General features: G+C 33.7%; 1 protein-coding gene across 2 annotated transcripts; it reads left to right on the top strand.

Annotated features, from left to right (window-relative positions):
- Positions 1 to 194: 194 nt before the first annotated feature.
- LOC108214562 (villin-4-like) lies at positions 195 to 16088 on the top strand. Of its 2 annotated transcripts, none has more exons than XM_064090375.1 (23): positions 195 to 358; positions 3803 to 3894; positions 4149 to 4248; positions 4502 to 4570; positions 4653 to 4889; positions 4968 to 5145; positions 5235 to 5367; positions 5688 to 5850; positions 5944 to 6091; positions 6235 to 6335; positions 6648 to 6803; positions 7101 to 7169; positions 7262 to 7330; positions 7450 to 7587; positions 8809 to 8937; positions 9381 to 9528; positions 11321 to 11469; positions 12981 to 13106; positions 13190 to 13255; positions 14782 to 15106; positions 15223 to 15395; positions 15480 to 15665; positions 15789 to 16088. In XM_064090375.1, exons 2-22 carry the CDS (start codon positions 3839 to 3841, stop codon positions 15591 to 15593), a joined length of 2847 nt encoding a protein of 948 aa, XP_063946445.1. In that variant the 5' UTR covers positions 195 to 358; positions 3803 to 3838; the 3' UTR covers positions 15594 to 15665; positions 15789 to 16088. The 2 variants fall into 2 exon arrangements, with proteins under 2 accessions (XP_063946445.1, XP_063946446.1); XM_064090376.1 differs by lacking the exon at positions 195 to 358 and adding an exon at positions 1754 to 1774.
- Positions 16089 to 16124: the final 36 nt, after the last annotated feature.

Here is a 16124-nt window from a genome sequence, read left to right as displayed (position 1 = left end):
AACAAGCAACTCGGAGTTTGAACAAGCCAACAATACACACCTGTTAAAGGGGTCAACTCTCGATTCTTTAATTGTACTCGTACTAAATTTAAAGAAATTCTTACACTGATACACACATAAAGATTCGTATAGATATACACACAGCGTTTACGTGGGACCGTGGCGTTAGTGATAAGCACGCCTGGCAACTCATCATAACACTCTCTTACTTTCTATGTTTTTTCCACTGCTTTCCTTATTTCTCTCTTTATTCTTCTTCAATTCTATTCAGTTTCAATTCTTTCTTTCCTCTCTCTGCAACTTTAACTTCATCTCACTCTTATAATTGGATCCGTTTTATCAGATTCTCCACTTCCAGGTATTCAAATAAACACACTGTTCTATTTATAGTAATTTTGTTTCGTTACTTGAAGTGTTTTTACTGTAAGAACTGATTAGTGTTGTCTTGATATGTTCAGTTGTCTTAATTTCTAGGTTTTAATTTAATGGTGAGTAGGTGTTGCATTTGGTTTTGTCGAGTTGCTTAATTCTGATGGATTTATGTGGATGATTATAGTCACGTACATTGTATCTGTTGTTCGGAGTTTAACGGTGATAGAAATGAATTGGTAAAGAGATTATAATATTGTTTTCGAGTTGCATTGCTGTTGCATATTTGCATACTGAATATTGCAAAAGAAGCGGTTTTGTAATTAGCACGAGTGTTATTTTTGTACTCTATTGTTTGTTCATATTGATATCGTGTCTAGTGCCACTATGAATGTTGTAGTGAGTTTATTTTCCTAGAGCATCTCCAACTCTTCAAAACCCCCCTTAACTAAAATTCAATAAACCAAACCAAACCTAACATACCCCTATTCTGAAAGATTAGGGAGACTGTTCCTGTGCAGACCTCGGCTTAGTGCAATAAAGTATTGTGTGATATATATGTAAATAATACTTGGGCCCATAATTTTTGTTGCATGGGACTCACCTTTGTCGTGAAATCTTTTGTTGATCTGAGTCTATTCTTCAAATCAGAGTGTCATAAATCCTCTGTAAATTACGAAACTGAACCTTGATCAATGTAATACGCCTCTCAGACAACTATCAAATCATCCTTATACTTCCATTCTATCGACAAATAATGGTGTGGGATGCTGGTCTGCTTCTGTACCAATTGAAACCGACGAAAATCCAAAAATGGGCAGAGAAAGTCCGATCGAGTGCAGATATATCAGAAGAAACTTTAATGTAAATAAAGAAACTGTAATAGTTTAAATATTTTGTTCTTGAGGAATATGGAATCAAGTTGTGAAAAAGGAAGAGATTTAGAAAAAGAATCAAGATTTGGTATGAATAATAAAAAAAGATGATAGAATCATAGAGTTTAAGAGAGAGATGGTGTTCCCTTTTCCCGTAACCGCTGCAGAGCATTGTCCGTGGCTGGATGGTAAAATTCAATAAATCATACCATAATTAAAAATTATACATAATATGTAAGAGCATCTCCAACGGTGTTGGCTATAATCGTTGGCTAAATGGGACATGTAAGACATTATGTAAAATTTGCTGAACCTGTATGACATTTTGCTTCGACGGTATTGGCTATATTGATTGGCTATAATTTAAAAATAGTATGTTATTAATATTTTATATTGTTAAAATAGAATATATCAGTTCAATATGGCAATAAATGATGTGCAATCTTCTTACAGATTTCTTACAGACCTGTAGAGGTTCGACAAATTTAGCCATCCATAGGAGGTTGGCTAAAATTATAGACAACAGCTAGGTATGGTTGGAGTTGAGTTTTTAGAGCTGTTGGCTAAAATTTTGTATTTTTAGTATGCCAACTCACTTTTTAGCTAAGGGTTTTCAGTGGTTGGAGATGCTCTAAGAGCATGCTCAATGGAGTTGACTATAATCGTTGGCTAAATTGGACCTGTAAAACATCATGTAAAATTTGCTGAACCTGCAAGACATTGTGCTTCGATGGTATTGGCTACATTGGTTGGCTATAATTTAAAAATAGTATGTTATTAATATTTTAGATTGTTATAAATAGAATATATCAGTTCAATATAGTAATAAATGATGTGTAATCTTCATACTTCTTAAAGGTTAATATAGTAATAAACAAACCTCTTCATGCTGGCTATATTTGTCGTTTTCCAGAGAACTGTAAGAAGGTTTCACATACTTCTTCCGTCCCAGTCAATAGTATACATTGGGGGACGGGGGCGCGGCACGGACTTTAATGCTTTAATAAAACATAGTTCCACAACTTATTTTTAAGATTTTCTTTTTTTTTTAATAAAAATACAACATTTATATTTTTATACAGAAAAAGAAAATTTCAAAAATAAGTTATAGAACTATGTTTTATAAGAGCCTTAAAATGCGTGTCGAGCAGTGAAAAAGAAATGTATACAATTGACTGAGACAGAGGGAGTAATTGTTACCATAATAAAATGATATATTATATTTATAACAACTTTAAATAATAATTAACATATTTTAAAATATAGTCAATCCCATCCAAGCACAATGCAAGTTCACCAAATTTCACAGTATATTGTATTATTTTAGTCAACCATTTTAGCCAAGGCCATTGGAGATCCTTAGTGCTTATATTGATAAACATGGTAATTTGAGAATCCATGTTTCCAGTTTTTTGGTCCATGCCGTTTTGTCTTGTATATATTAATATACTTACTGATTAATCCAGTATGTTCATTATTGCCATAGCTTAGTATTTAGGTCAAAAACAAAAAATTGAAAGAAATAGTCTGGGATCCTACAAAATGAAATGTAGTTGTTGCTACTGAAGATATTAAACTAATTTCCCATTACCAGCAACAACAGAAGTATAGAAGATGATAAAACTTTGTATTATGTGCATTCTAGTTTAGCCATTTAAAATGCAAATGCCTATAAATGTAAAATAGGACTTTTTTCAATATAGGTTCATTTACAAGATATTTAATGTTCATGCACACATTTGTCTCCCTATGGCTTGAATCCTCAACCTTTGCTACTTAAGGACAAGAGATATCCGTCTACTCAAGGGTAAGAGGTATCCGCTAGGCCAAGATATGCAGAAAAATTGGATAAATTTACATAATCATATTAGCATGTGACATGACAAATGGGAAACTAAATCAAGAAGCATTACCTATATATGTAATGAACCATGATATTTCAAGTAATTACAAAGTATCAGAATTTAAAACTAGTGACACTTTTACCGTCTATCTTAAACTGAACATCATCAATCTTTTATTTTTGTAGGGGTAATTTATCTTATAAAGGAAATAAATCATCGATGAATATATGTTATGCATATCAAATGTTCTTTCTAGTGGTGTGACATCGCCCAATATGAACTGTGGTTAGAAGCTAATACTCTATGAAGATGTACTCTACATACTCTAACTGATGGTAATCTATACTAACATGGGTAATTAACTCTGGATAAGAATTAATGTCAACATTTTATCAGAATAGTACATGCGCAATTCAATTAAATGGCTGAGGTGATTGTGTGGCCATGTATTTCACTCAAATCCAGATCAAATTGATATACTGAATAGTTTCAATTTTTACTCCTCTTATCATTGCCTCATTGGTAATGCTTATGGTTAGTTGATCATTAGCATCACATATATTGGGAGCATATATTCACTTAATTATCAACTTTCTGAAGATATTGTTAAGCCTATTTGGCAGTTCATCACACACTATTCTGTCAAGTACCCATTGGTAACTCTTTTCATGTTCTCCCACATATTAATTGGTTTGGGTGGCGTTTTTTTTACAGATAAGCAAAAGCGAAAAAGGCCTTTAGAAAGTATTCATGGCTGTTTCAATGCGAGATTTGGATTCAGCTTTTCAAGGAGCTGGGCAAAAGGCGTATCCTTTGGTTTAAGATGCTTTCCTTGATTTTAATTTGTAAACATTAATATCTCCATTCTGTTACATTCACATACATATTTTCTCCAACAAGTTTTTCAAGATTTTGGCTATTCTTTTTGCAGGCGGTCTCTTTTGCAAGTCAAGAACTGTTTATTAGCTTATTTTCCATCATTGTATCATTTCATTTTAAAGGAATTCTATGTTTAGGGTTTTCTATTAGTCTTTTTCTCTGTTATCCTTAAGAATCATAGTGGCTTAGAGATATGGCGCATTGAGAGTTTCCGTCCGGTACCTGTGTCGAAATCTTTACATGGAAAGTTTTTTACTGGAGACTCATATGTGATTTTAAAGGTAATCATTATAATATTTACTCCAATGGCTTTCTCACTTATTTGCAATAAGTGCAGATATTTACTTACATAAATAGCTCCTTATTTTGTATTGTACTATGGCCAGTCTCTTTCATTGGCTTAAACTTTAAGCTATATCTAATGTCCCATAATATGGTGTATTCACCTTTAAGTGCATCTAAAATATAAGACCTTGACTGATTGCAACCTATTTTACATTTTGATCGTGATGCTAACCCTGCATCTTGTCGCAGACAACTGCCTTAAAGAGTGGTGCCGTGCGTCACGATATTCATTATTGGCTAGGCAAGGATACTAGTCAAGTAAGTGCATTTATTGCATAGCTCACATCTCGCATTCACGAAGATATAGTCACTCATTAAGCCAACACACTTCTGTAAATAGGATGAATCTGGAACTGCAGCAATTAAGACTATTGAACTGGATGCTGTTCTTGGAGGGCGTGCTGTTCAATATAGGGAAGTGCAAGGCCATGAATCAGATAAATTCCTTTCTTACTTTAAACCATGTATCATACCTCAAGAGGGAGGAGTTGCATCTGGATTTGATCACACTGAAGCTGAAGAACACAAAACTCGATTATATGTGTGTAGAGGCAAGCATGTTGTTCAAGTGAAAGAGGCAAGTCTGGTACTGCTTTAGATATATTTGATTTTTTACATGCAATGCTAATTCAGCCTGCCCTTCTTTTATTGCCAGGTTGATTTTGGTCGGTCCTCACTCAATCATGATGATATCTTTATAGTTGATACGACATCTAAAATTTTTCAGTTTAATGGTTCCAACTCATCTATACAAGAGAGAGCAAAAGCACTAGAAGTAGTTCAGTACATTAAAGATACTTATCATGATGGAAAATGTGAAATAGCGGCCATTGGTTAGTGTATTATCGCCAAGTTGTAGAAGAGACAAGACAACCCGAATTTTGTTCAGCATTATAAGTGAAATTCTGATATTTTTGTGTAGAGGATGGGAAACTAATGGCAGACGCTGAAACTGGAGAATTCTGGGGTTTATTTGGTGGTTTTGCTCCTTTGCCTAGGAAAACTGCCACTGTTGATGTTAATGATACCGGTGATGTTTCTACAAGGCTTTTTGGGTAGTATATCCTTCCCTGATTCATGTTATGCCTGTCCCTCATTGATTCTGTGCTATGTCCTTCCCTTGTTGATTCTGTGTTATGCTTGTTTCTTGAAGATGCACTGTAACTCAATATAATCAATTTAGTTATAGATGTTATGTGTGATTGTGATTTATCTTGTACTTTCTTTCTGGACTTGATATGGCTTTTTCTTAATTCAATATTTATCAAACAAAGGATGATGACTTTTGCATTTTGTTAACACAAATTCAGACAAGTGCAACTGAGTGGTGCACCATCATTCTTTTACTTATTCTCACAATCATGTGTTTGTCAAGTGTTGTGAAGGGGCAGCATGAACCTTTGGATGTTGAATCCCTGAAGAGAGAGCAACTTGACACTTATAAGTGTTATCTATTGGATTGTGGGTCAGAAATCTTTGTCTGGATGGGGAGAAATACTTCTCTTGACGAGCGAAAAAGTGCAAGTGGAGCTGCAGAGGTACTTCCTTATTTTGCTTGTGTACCCTAGCTTCTTAAGTTTTATTATGAGTGTTCTCCGCTTCAAGTTTATTGTGTTAATCGTAATTTATAGGAGTTACTTCATACGGTTCATCGGCCAAAAACTCAAGTAGTCCGGGTAATGGAGGGATTCGAGACAGTTATGTTCCGATCAAAATTTAATTCTTGGCCTCAGTCAACAGATGTAACAGTGTCCGAGGAAGGTAGAGGCAAGGTTGCTGGTGAGTGTATGCGGTGCAGTATTGTTTCTCCTTCACAGAAATCCAGCATTGCTGTGGATTTCTGTATATCTTCCTATCATAGTGTAATTCTGATTATATTAGATATTTTGATAATGTTAATTTCATTGTTGGTTATTATGTAGCACTTCTGAAACGCCAAGGGGTGAATGTGAAGGGCCTACTGAAAGCTACTCCTGAAAAAGAAGAGCCTCAATCTTATATTGACTGCACAGGAAACTTACAGGTATTGGCGGAAAAGATAGTAAGTCAGCTAAAACCGATTGGTTGCTAATGAATCATAGAAGTAAGAGAACCAAAAGAAGGAGAACAGTCTACTATTGTGGAAAATCTGCTGAACAAGTAAATACAAATTAAGTATATGAACTGATAGAAATTATTTATCATGATGTGAAGTCATTTGCTAACATTGACACTTCTATTGCCAGCCTGCTATTGTTTGTTAATTTTGACACTTCCATATTACCAATGTGCATCAGGACAGTATTATCATGATTCATTTATAACTATATTGAGTATTGACACCATCACTAAACAGGTCTGGCGTATGGATGCTGAAGGGAAAATTCCTCTTACAGGTTCCAGCATGTCAAAATTTTTCTCTGGAGATTGCTATATCTTTCAGTACACGTATCCTGGGGAACTGGGAGATCAATACCTTGTAGGCACATGGTTTGGAGAGCAAAGTGTTGAGGTGATGACTGTTTTCAATGTCTTTTGTGTAATTTCAGATGTCTAGCATGGGAATATCTATTCTCAAATATACACAAAAAGCTACAAACCCTCGATTTTTTTTTGAACAAATGGAAAATTTTAATTGGAAAAAGAAAAACAATAAAGAAGAAAGGAAACATGTTAATTGTGCAATGAATATATTAGCAACCCCATCATTTCGGAAACAGAGGGTCAGAAGGAGATATATCAATAATAAATGAACAACATATATCAACCCTTCTACTTATTACTTTTAACATATAAGGGCTCATTACAGGAAGACAGAAATTCAGCAACTTTACAAGCAAGCAAGATGGTAGAGTCGCTAAAGTTTTTGCCTGTTCAGGTGATTTTTGTTTGTTTTGTTCAGTTTCGCCAATTATCAAGGAGTTTCATGTATATCCAATATTACAATAGTTTCAATATGGTATGTTTTAGGCACGAATATGTGAAGGAAATGAATCTATTCAGTTCTTTTCAATATTCCAGAGCTTTCTTGTTTTTAAGGTATGGAAAATGTAGATGCTGATGGAACCTATATTAGAGGTGTTTACTTCTGTATTTTTTCTTTTACATATAGTTGTCACTTTTTTCCTTTATTTTGTGTCCCCTTGGAATTTTGTCAGGGCGGTGTTAGTGCTAATTACAAAATGTATATAGCGGAGAAGGAACTTCCAGATGTTACGTATTCAGAGGATGGGTTAGCCCTGTTTCGGGTTCAGGGAACTGGACCAGAAAATATGCAAGCAATTCAAGTCGAAGCAGTTAGTTCCCTATCCTTGCATTTTCTATGTATTTGGTGAGCGGACAGATGGTGATATAATAGAACAGTTTATGAAGTAGAAATAGCAATTCAAACGTTATATAGGACAAAATTAAATATTAGAAAATATGAAACTACTAATGAAATTAAGTAAGAAGTTAGAATTAGGTTCATTGGAATGCATAATCATTGTTACACCTAGGGGTTCTCAATAGCATCAAAGAGGAATTATGTTGACCCCTAATGAAATTATATAATGGACTAAGTGATTATATATTATATTTAAAACAAATAAAAATAAACATCAATGACTAGTAATACTCTAATCAGAATAAATTTAATTAGACCCCAAATTTAAAAAAACCATGGCGACAAAATATAACCTTGAAAGGGGAATGTAGATCTTTGTGTCATTGGAATCTTATATATATAAACACTATATGCTCTATTGTTTGAAGATACCTAACTTAGTCTTCATACCTATTGCTGCATAATATCTTGAGATGATGAGATCTATCTTCCTACTTGTCTTTAACCTTGCAGGACAATTTCCTGCAAGTGTTCTATGGCTGACCACCGTCATTTTTTTGTTCTATTAGTTGGTAGCTTGAGAGACTCCTTGGAGGTCACGTGATCAAACCTTACAAGAGACTGTATATTGCCCCTCCTAAAGACCAAAATGTTTTAACAAGACAACCTTGTCTATACTTATGTTTTTCAGGAAACTATGAAGACAGTTAAAAAAAAAAAAGCCTCAACAGTGGAGGCCCCCTTAGGTATAAGTTGTATGATTTACATATGTTTAAGCAACAAACTCCCCAAAACCTTAAGGTTTTAGGAGGAGGCCTTCAATGGATCACATTATATTCAACACTTCTCCTTACTCAAATGAGTGGATTAACAGACAACTGAGAGCACCAACAAACAAACAAATAAATAAATCCAAAAACTAGGGGTGAACTGGTTTGAACTCTTATATGCTCTAGTACCATGTTAAGTAACCAGCTCTTTCAAAACCTGCAGTTTTAGAAATTCTTTATTGGAACATAATATATTGAGTAAAATTCAAGATAACCTGGTGCACTTACTGCCGGTCTTATGCTCTTGAAAGTTACTTAAGGGGAATGTTATAGCGCAAACTTTTTCAAACATTTTTTTTTTCTCTCGAACAATGTCTTGTATTAATCTGAAGAAATTTGTTTTTCTATCTCATTTGAATCAGGTTGCATCGTCTTTAAATTCTTCCCATGGTTATATATTACACAACGGATCTTCTTTATTTACGTGGCTTGGCAACCTTACAACATCAGAAGACCAGGAACTTGTTGAGAGGCTGCTGGATTTGATAAAGGTTTGATATGACGTGGTTTTAATATTATTCTGTTTAATTACCAGCAGCCTCTGAAAATTTAATACCTCCCCAGATCTGGTTTTGGTTACTCATATTCTGGCTTCAAATATGTAATACATATGTTGCTTCTTTACTGCGCCTGTAGTATAAAATGCTTGTTTGAGTTGCAAAGAAGTCAGTTAATACTTAACATATACTGTATTTAGTAGTTTTAAAGCGCATAGTTTTTGTACTAGTTTATATACTATCATATTCATATGCAGCTAAGCATCAGACAGATATTAAATCGATGGGCAGTTCAGTTTCAGACTTTTAATACTAGTAGTGGCACAGTGCATTCTTCTTATCTTCAGTCTATCACTTTTTTAGAATTACCATTATGTTTAAAAAGGATAATGTTTTGTCCAGAACACTTTCTTCTTATTCAATTATGTGCCGTGCAGCCAAATGTGCAGCCTAAACCACAAAAGGAAGGCTCGGAATCTGAGCAATTTTGGGATATGTTAGGTGGAAAATCTGAGTACCCCAGTCAGAAGGTTGGCAGGGATGTTGAAAGTGATCCTCATTTATTCTCATGTTCCTTTACAAATGGTTAGTAGAACTTTTTCTACAGTCTATATATGAACATGTTTGTCTAAGCTTTAACTGTTGAACTTAAAGTGAATTTTGACTTTTAAGTTAAAAAATGTGTGTTTGTGTAATAAGTTAAAAAGTGTTTTAGAAGTTAAAAAAATAACTGAATTTTTAAACTTCGTGTTTACTTCTATAATTTAAATTTATATGATGCAAGTCAATATCATCATTCACATGTACAACTTATAAATTTTGTTTTTAATGTTATATTTTTAATAATTCACGAGTTACACAAAACAATAATTTATCCAAACAGATACTAACGTGTAATTAAAATTTTAACAAGTAACTTTAATCATATTTTCTGTAATTTTACTAGAGCAGCCTTTATATACTATGCCAGTTTACTCTAATGTTCTGTTGCAGTCACCTATATTAGATTTTGTAATCTGACTTCTTTCTTGTGTTCATTGCACTGACTATTTCTGGAATTGATTTCTGATCTTCAGATTTGAAGGTGCGTCTTTTTCTTACATCCGTTCCATGTTATCGATACTAGGACTAAATGTTTTCTGGCTGTTGCGAAACATTTTCTTACTAGTCTAAGATGAACATATGTTGATTGGGATATTGTAGATGTAAATGGTGGCTGTCTTTTGGCTATCCACTACAAGGAATAACCAAGGCATGACAATAAGGGGTCATTTGGCAAATCTAAATTGAATGATTAATATATCTGAATGATATGAATGAATAATTCATCTGAATTCTGAATGAATAATATTATTTGACGAATTAACTTCAGAATATCTGAATAATATATTAGAAATGTGATTATATATTTAAACAAAACAAAATTATACAAATATGAAGAAAATAAATATCACTTGATTTTTTATAAAATAAAAAATATTTAGACATATATAAATAGAATATTACATATATTAATATCCATAAAATTTATATAGTTAAAATTCATTATTAATTATTATTATATTATTTTCAGAGAAATTTATTTTAACAAACAAAATTTGTGATAAAATATTACATATAATATGTAACAGATTAACAAAAAATGTACAATTTTTATAAGATTTGCATGTACATTTTGACGGGCACCCCTCTACAGTTGTATTAACAAACACACATGTGGACATCTGAGCGATTCTTTCAAGAATTTAAAACAGATTGAGTCAGCATTTTATGAATAGTTCAGAAGATAAAATTTATCCCTCAAATGGTCTTAATAACATGACTCGCTCAGCTAAAGCTTATTCAGCTGTATTCAGTCGAAAACAAACGGGCCCTAAGTAAAATCTAACATCATTGAGGGTTCTTAGAACATATAGAGTTTGCTAAAGGCTAACGTAAACTGTAGGCAAGATACACGTATCAGCATCCCACTTGAATATAATTTGTCCTTATTATGTCAAAATACTAGCCTAAGTAAATATCTTAGAGTTAAAATATTTGTATTATTAGTACAGATGTTCATTAAAATTCTATGCAGCAATATAACCTCAAATCCTTATTAAACTCACATATGCTGTTCCAGTTGTCTTGTAATTCAGTTTTTGTTCAGCATGGCTCTAAAAAATCATTAGGATTGGGAGAGTATACAAATTATTTAGTGGCATATTGTATAATTATTTTGGTATGCACGTTATGAGAATAAAAGTGGCATTAAAATATTAAACAGCAGAAGTAGTACTTAAATTACAATATCATATCTCTTTGTTTGGAAGAGTATGAAAATCTGACTTTGTAACATCTGAATATTTGCTTCGTCGGGCCTAAATATGTGTTTTAGTTATGCAGGTGAAAGAGATATACAACTTTGACCAGGACGATTTGATGACTGAAGATATTTTTATCCTGGATTGTCATTCAGAGATATATGTCTGGGTGGGGCAACAGGCCAACTCCAAATATAGAAGGGATGCTCTAACTATTGGACAGGTAAGATTTAGCCAGATTCTCTAGCAAGTAAAAATTCTGTCTTATGTTATTAATTATATTGCTTTATGAATTTTATATGTCTTGAACCTTGAGGTGTGACCTGTCGATGAGTTGTAAATCCTAAGCAGTCGTGTATTGATCTGTCTTCTATGTGTTATATAGCATAGATCCACAGTGGCGGCTTCTGATCATTTTATTTTAATAACTTACAAACTGTAATATGAATTATTTGTCACACTTCAATTTCCTCTTGAGCTCTGCATTGAGCATCGAGGATAGACAAACTCTAAACATTGAATTTCTTAGGTGTCAGTTTGGATGTCATGAAGCCGGGGAGAGAAGAAAATGAGAGAAGTAACTATATTCATTTCGTTTAAATGTCAAAAAAATTCTTTATTATGTAAGCACATGTCTAACATAGAGGTCAGGGCCGGCCCTGAGGCCAAGCCGCTTATGCTCATGAATGGGGGCACTTAAAAGATTAATTTTTTAGGGGCACATTTTTCTTTACATATATATAGGAATAGATATGAATTTTAAAAAATATATAGGCACAAAACTTTCTTAGGGGCACATATCTATAAGCTTTATTTTAGAAATGTACCAAACATGTTCCTAAATACTTTGATAGAATACTTATATATTAGAATATCTTATTATTTGATTGATCTAATAAAAAAAATATAATTGATATGTTATTTATTACCTTTTTCTCAATATCATTGTCGGGCACAATTTTTTTATTTTTGACTTGGGGCTTTAGATAACTCAGGACTGACCCTGACAAAGGTATTTACACGTGCAATTAGAAGTGCTTATGTATTAAAAATGGAAATAAAACTTGTACGTTTTCATTTTTTAAATTAAAAAGCTTATGGTTATTTTTGTAAATTTGAGTATCTATTTACAAATCTTTTTTAATAAATGTTTGCAATATATTTAATATGTAAGTTTAGTCGGGTCAAAAAATATTTTCTGTACTCATTGGGTAAACTCGATCAAATCTGGACTCCTCGATCCAGACTTTGTTTTTGGAGTTATTTTCCTTTTTTAAGTGCAGAGGAGGAAGGTAGACTAAATTAAACTTAGAGCTCCCCAGGCACTGGAAGTGTCAAAGACACTGGGCAAACAAGTTTCTCTCAATTTTGGAGATTTTTACTAATCCAGCAACCCAAAATGAAAAAAACAGATTATATTGAAGCCAACAAAATCATCCAATATTTTGATTTCATACTTCAAATTGCAGTGTCGGAATTATTGGATTACCTTGTTATTAAATAGAATTGAAGTCATGCTTTATGTCTTGCATGATATAGGTTTAGATTGTTGAGATGAAAATCCCATCAATATTCAGTGAAATTTGTGGGAGAAATATTACGGGGAAAACTGATTTATGCAGTAAGTTGAGAAAATCAAGTGAATTATTGACCTTCAATCACAACACCTGTGCAAGAAGCAAATTTTATAATGACATGCTCTTTACTAATTTTTTTTCGTGAAAATCAAACTAGAAATTTCTGGAATGCGACTTTCTTCTTGAGAAATTATGTGGTCAAGCGCCAATATATATCATAACGGAAGGGAGTGAGCCAACATTCTTCACACGTTTCTTTACATGGGACTCCACGAAGTCTGCAGTAAGCTATATTATTATAAAGGTTTGATTCAACCAAAACTTTGTCAGATTTCTGTAGGTTTGATATTATTTGCATGGTTTTAGATGCATGGAAACTCCTTCCAGAGAAAACTTGCCGTGGTAAAAAATGGAGGGACTCCACTTCTGGATGTAAGCCTTCTCTTGTCAGTGTCTGTACATTTTTATGTAGCAGTTTATTGATTAATATGTGCCTACTGTCGGTCATATATGTATGCTCTTGAACTAATTGCCAGCACTTAGTATCAGGAACTGTTCTCTGTCACATATTGTAAAAATTTTGATGAAAAAATAATTTATTGACTGAGAAGGGGGGAAAAAATAAAAGGCAAACAAACAAAAATTGAAGTAGGCTGTTGCTTGAAATTTGAGTTTCTTAGGTATTGCATATATTACCATTTACTGTAACTTCAACACTTTAGTCCTAGCAAGTTAGCTTGCTATGGCATATTCACTTTTGCTTAGATGCAGAATTATCATAATCGCTCAACCTGCTTGATTTTTGTAGGAAACGAAAGTTGAAATTTTACTGTTGATTTTGACTAAGTGCCTTCACACTAACCTTAATTAATTATGCTCCACATGGAGGTTGTTCTAGGGAGGGTGAGATGTATGGGAACTCACCTCTACACCTATGAGCAGTGAGGTTGTTCATGATTGACCTCGCTTTCTAGATAAACTTTATGTACTCTAATAATTTGTTGAAACCTAAGATATTTCTTGATATTCTTTTAAAAGTTTTGAAATAATTTGAGTAAACCATACCAAGGCATCCAGAAGCTGAAGTGAAAAATAATATGAATACTAGAATAAAATTTTGTTTAGTCATAAAAGCATGTAGTAAAAAAGTACTAAAATAGTAAAAAGCATAAGAAATGCATTACAATAAACAATATCTTGTCTTAAAACCAAAAATAAATAAAAATCAATTTCAACAACAGAGGAAGTTAACTAGTTGGTGACTGATGGGCAGTGCCTAAGTGGTATCACCCTCTTTCCCTTTGTGAGAAGAGAGTGATCCAGTCATGCTGAGATTGGGTGTGACATGGGTGTGAGTTTATATGTAAAGAAATATGTTTAAACTGGTGGCCAAACCAACTTTTACCTAAAAAACAAGAGCCCAAATTGACAGGGATACAAATTCACTTTGCACTTATAGATTGCCATACGGCCCATACTCATATGCAAAAATTAATACCTTCAATATTACGTCATTGTAGCGGGATTACAAAGACAAGATGTGATACTGACATTTTCTAATAAGATTTAATTGCAAGTATCAGTCCCAGAACCACTGATATAGAATGCACAGAGATAAATTTACGCACTTCTTGTGACAAGCCTTGAGCAAAAATTAATATTATCCAAACTATCTTGGGTCAAAATATTGAGCTCTAGGGGCCATCCAAATTCCAATCTTTTCATTTCCACTGGGTAATAATACCAAACATACTTGATCCACAGCTTCAGCTGTGAAGTTCACGTGCCACAAATGTTAGGTTCTTAACTACTAAGCCAGGATATTTGGGACCTTATACTTGACCGTTATATGATAACAATCTGATCTGAGACTGGCCTGAGGTGTGATGATAATGTGCTTTGATGAATCATTGTGCTATTTTTCCAGTATTTTGTAATTGTGAACATGTTGCCCGCAGAAACCCAAGAGGAGAACACCTGTTTCATATGGAGGAAGATCTGCCGCTTTGCCAGAAATATCACAGCGTTCCAGAAGTGTGTCATTTAGCCCTGAGCGAGTTCGTGTACGGGGAAGATCTCCAGCCTTCAATGCATTAGCAGCTGCTTTTGAAAACTCTAATACAAGGAACATGTCCACTCCTCCCCCAATTGTTAAGAAGCTTTACCCAAAATCTGGGAGCGCTGATTCAGCAAAATCGGTTTCTAGATCATCACCTATAACAACATTAACCTCGAGTTTTGATAAACCAGCAGAAGACACATCGATTCCCCACTTGGTTAAAGGTATACACTGCTCAAATATCTCCACAACATATAGGCTTTTATTTCGACATCTCAGATACATGTTCTTTATCCTATCCTGTGCGAAGTGATCCCTTATACACCCTTCTGAAAACCAGATGCAGAAAGCAAGAAAGCCCCAATAAATAACATAACAGAAGCCATAACAATACAGGAGGATGTGAAGGAGGGTGAAGCTGATGATGATGAGGAGCTCGTAACGTACCCTTACGAACGTCTTACAAAATTATCAAACAATCCTGTTACAGATATTGATGTGACCAAACGGGAGGTATGTGTTTCAGTAACATTACTTCTTAGTGAGTTTTAAATGACTTTAAGAAACGTTGCTGAAACTTAAAATTCTGCTGCACAGACTTATCTCTCGTCAAAGGAATTCAGAGAGAAATTTAAAATGGCAAAGGCTGCATTCTATAAGTTGCCGAAATGGAAACAAAATAAGCTAAAAATGGCACTTCAGCTGTTCTAAGAAGTGCTCATCTGGTCATTTGTCAGGTTCTGACACTCTTAGATTGTGGATTAGAGACTTTGTTGAAAAGTGGTGAGTTTCCCACCATAGTTACTTTAAAACTGACCTTGCTTCCTACTAGACCTTGATTTTTCAACTTTTGCAAATTTATCAGACCTTCAATCTAATTCATCCTTTTTATATCTTTCTGATCAGTGGGAGTCATTTTCCCGCACGTGAGAGGGACAGCATAAGTGCATTTTTAACTACTTCTGCCCCCAAGAAGCGTTTTTGTGGAAAAACTGGAGATGGCTCCTGTTTCTCTACATACTGCTTACAATTATATATGCATTCTTCTATTTACTAGGCAAGTGATTGATGTTTATTGTTGATCTCTGTGTGTTCTGAGCTTCATTTTTGCATTTTTGTTCTCTTGTTTTCCATTATTCTATCATTGCTTTCAGAAAGCTCTGGTTTCTCCATTCTATTTTAGCAGAATATATACCCTTCATCTTACATTATTTTTCAAAATAAGAAAAAGAATACGTAAAA

This window comes from Daucus carota, chromosome 3 (genome assembly GCF_001625215.2).
Source record: "Daucus carota subsp. sativus chromosome 3, DH1 v3.0, whole genome shotgun sequence".
Classification (NCBI taxonomy): Eukaryota; Viridiplantae; Streptophyta; class Magnoliopsida; order Apiales; family Apiaceae; genus Daucus; species Daucus carota.
The sequence above is the reverse complement of the archived record's forward strand: the minus strand, read 5'-3'. Positions and strand labels throughout refer to the sequence as shown.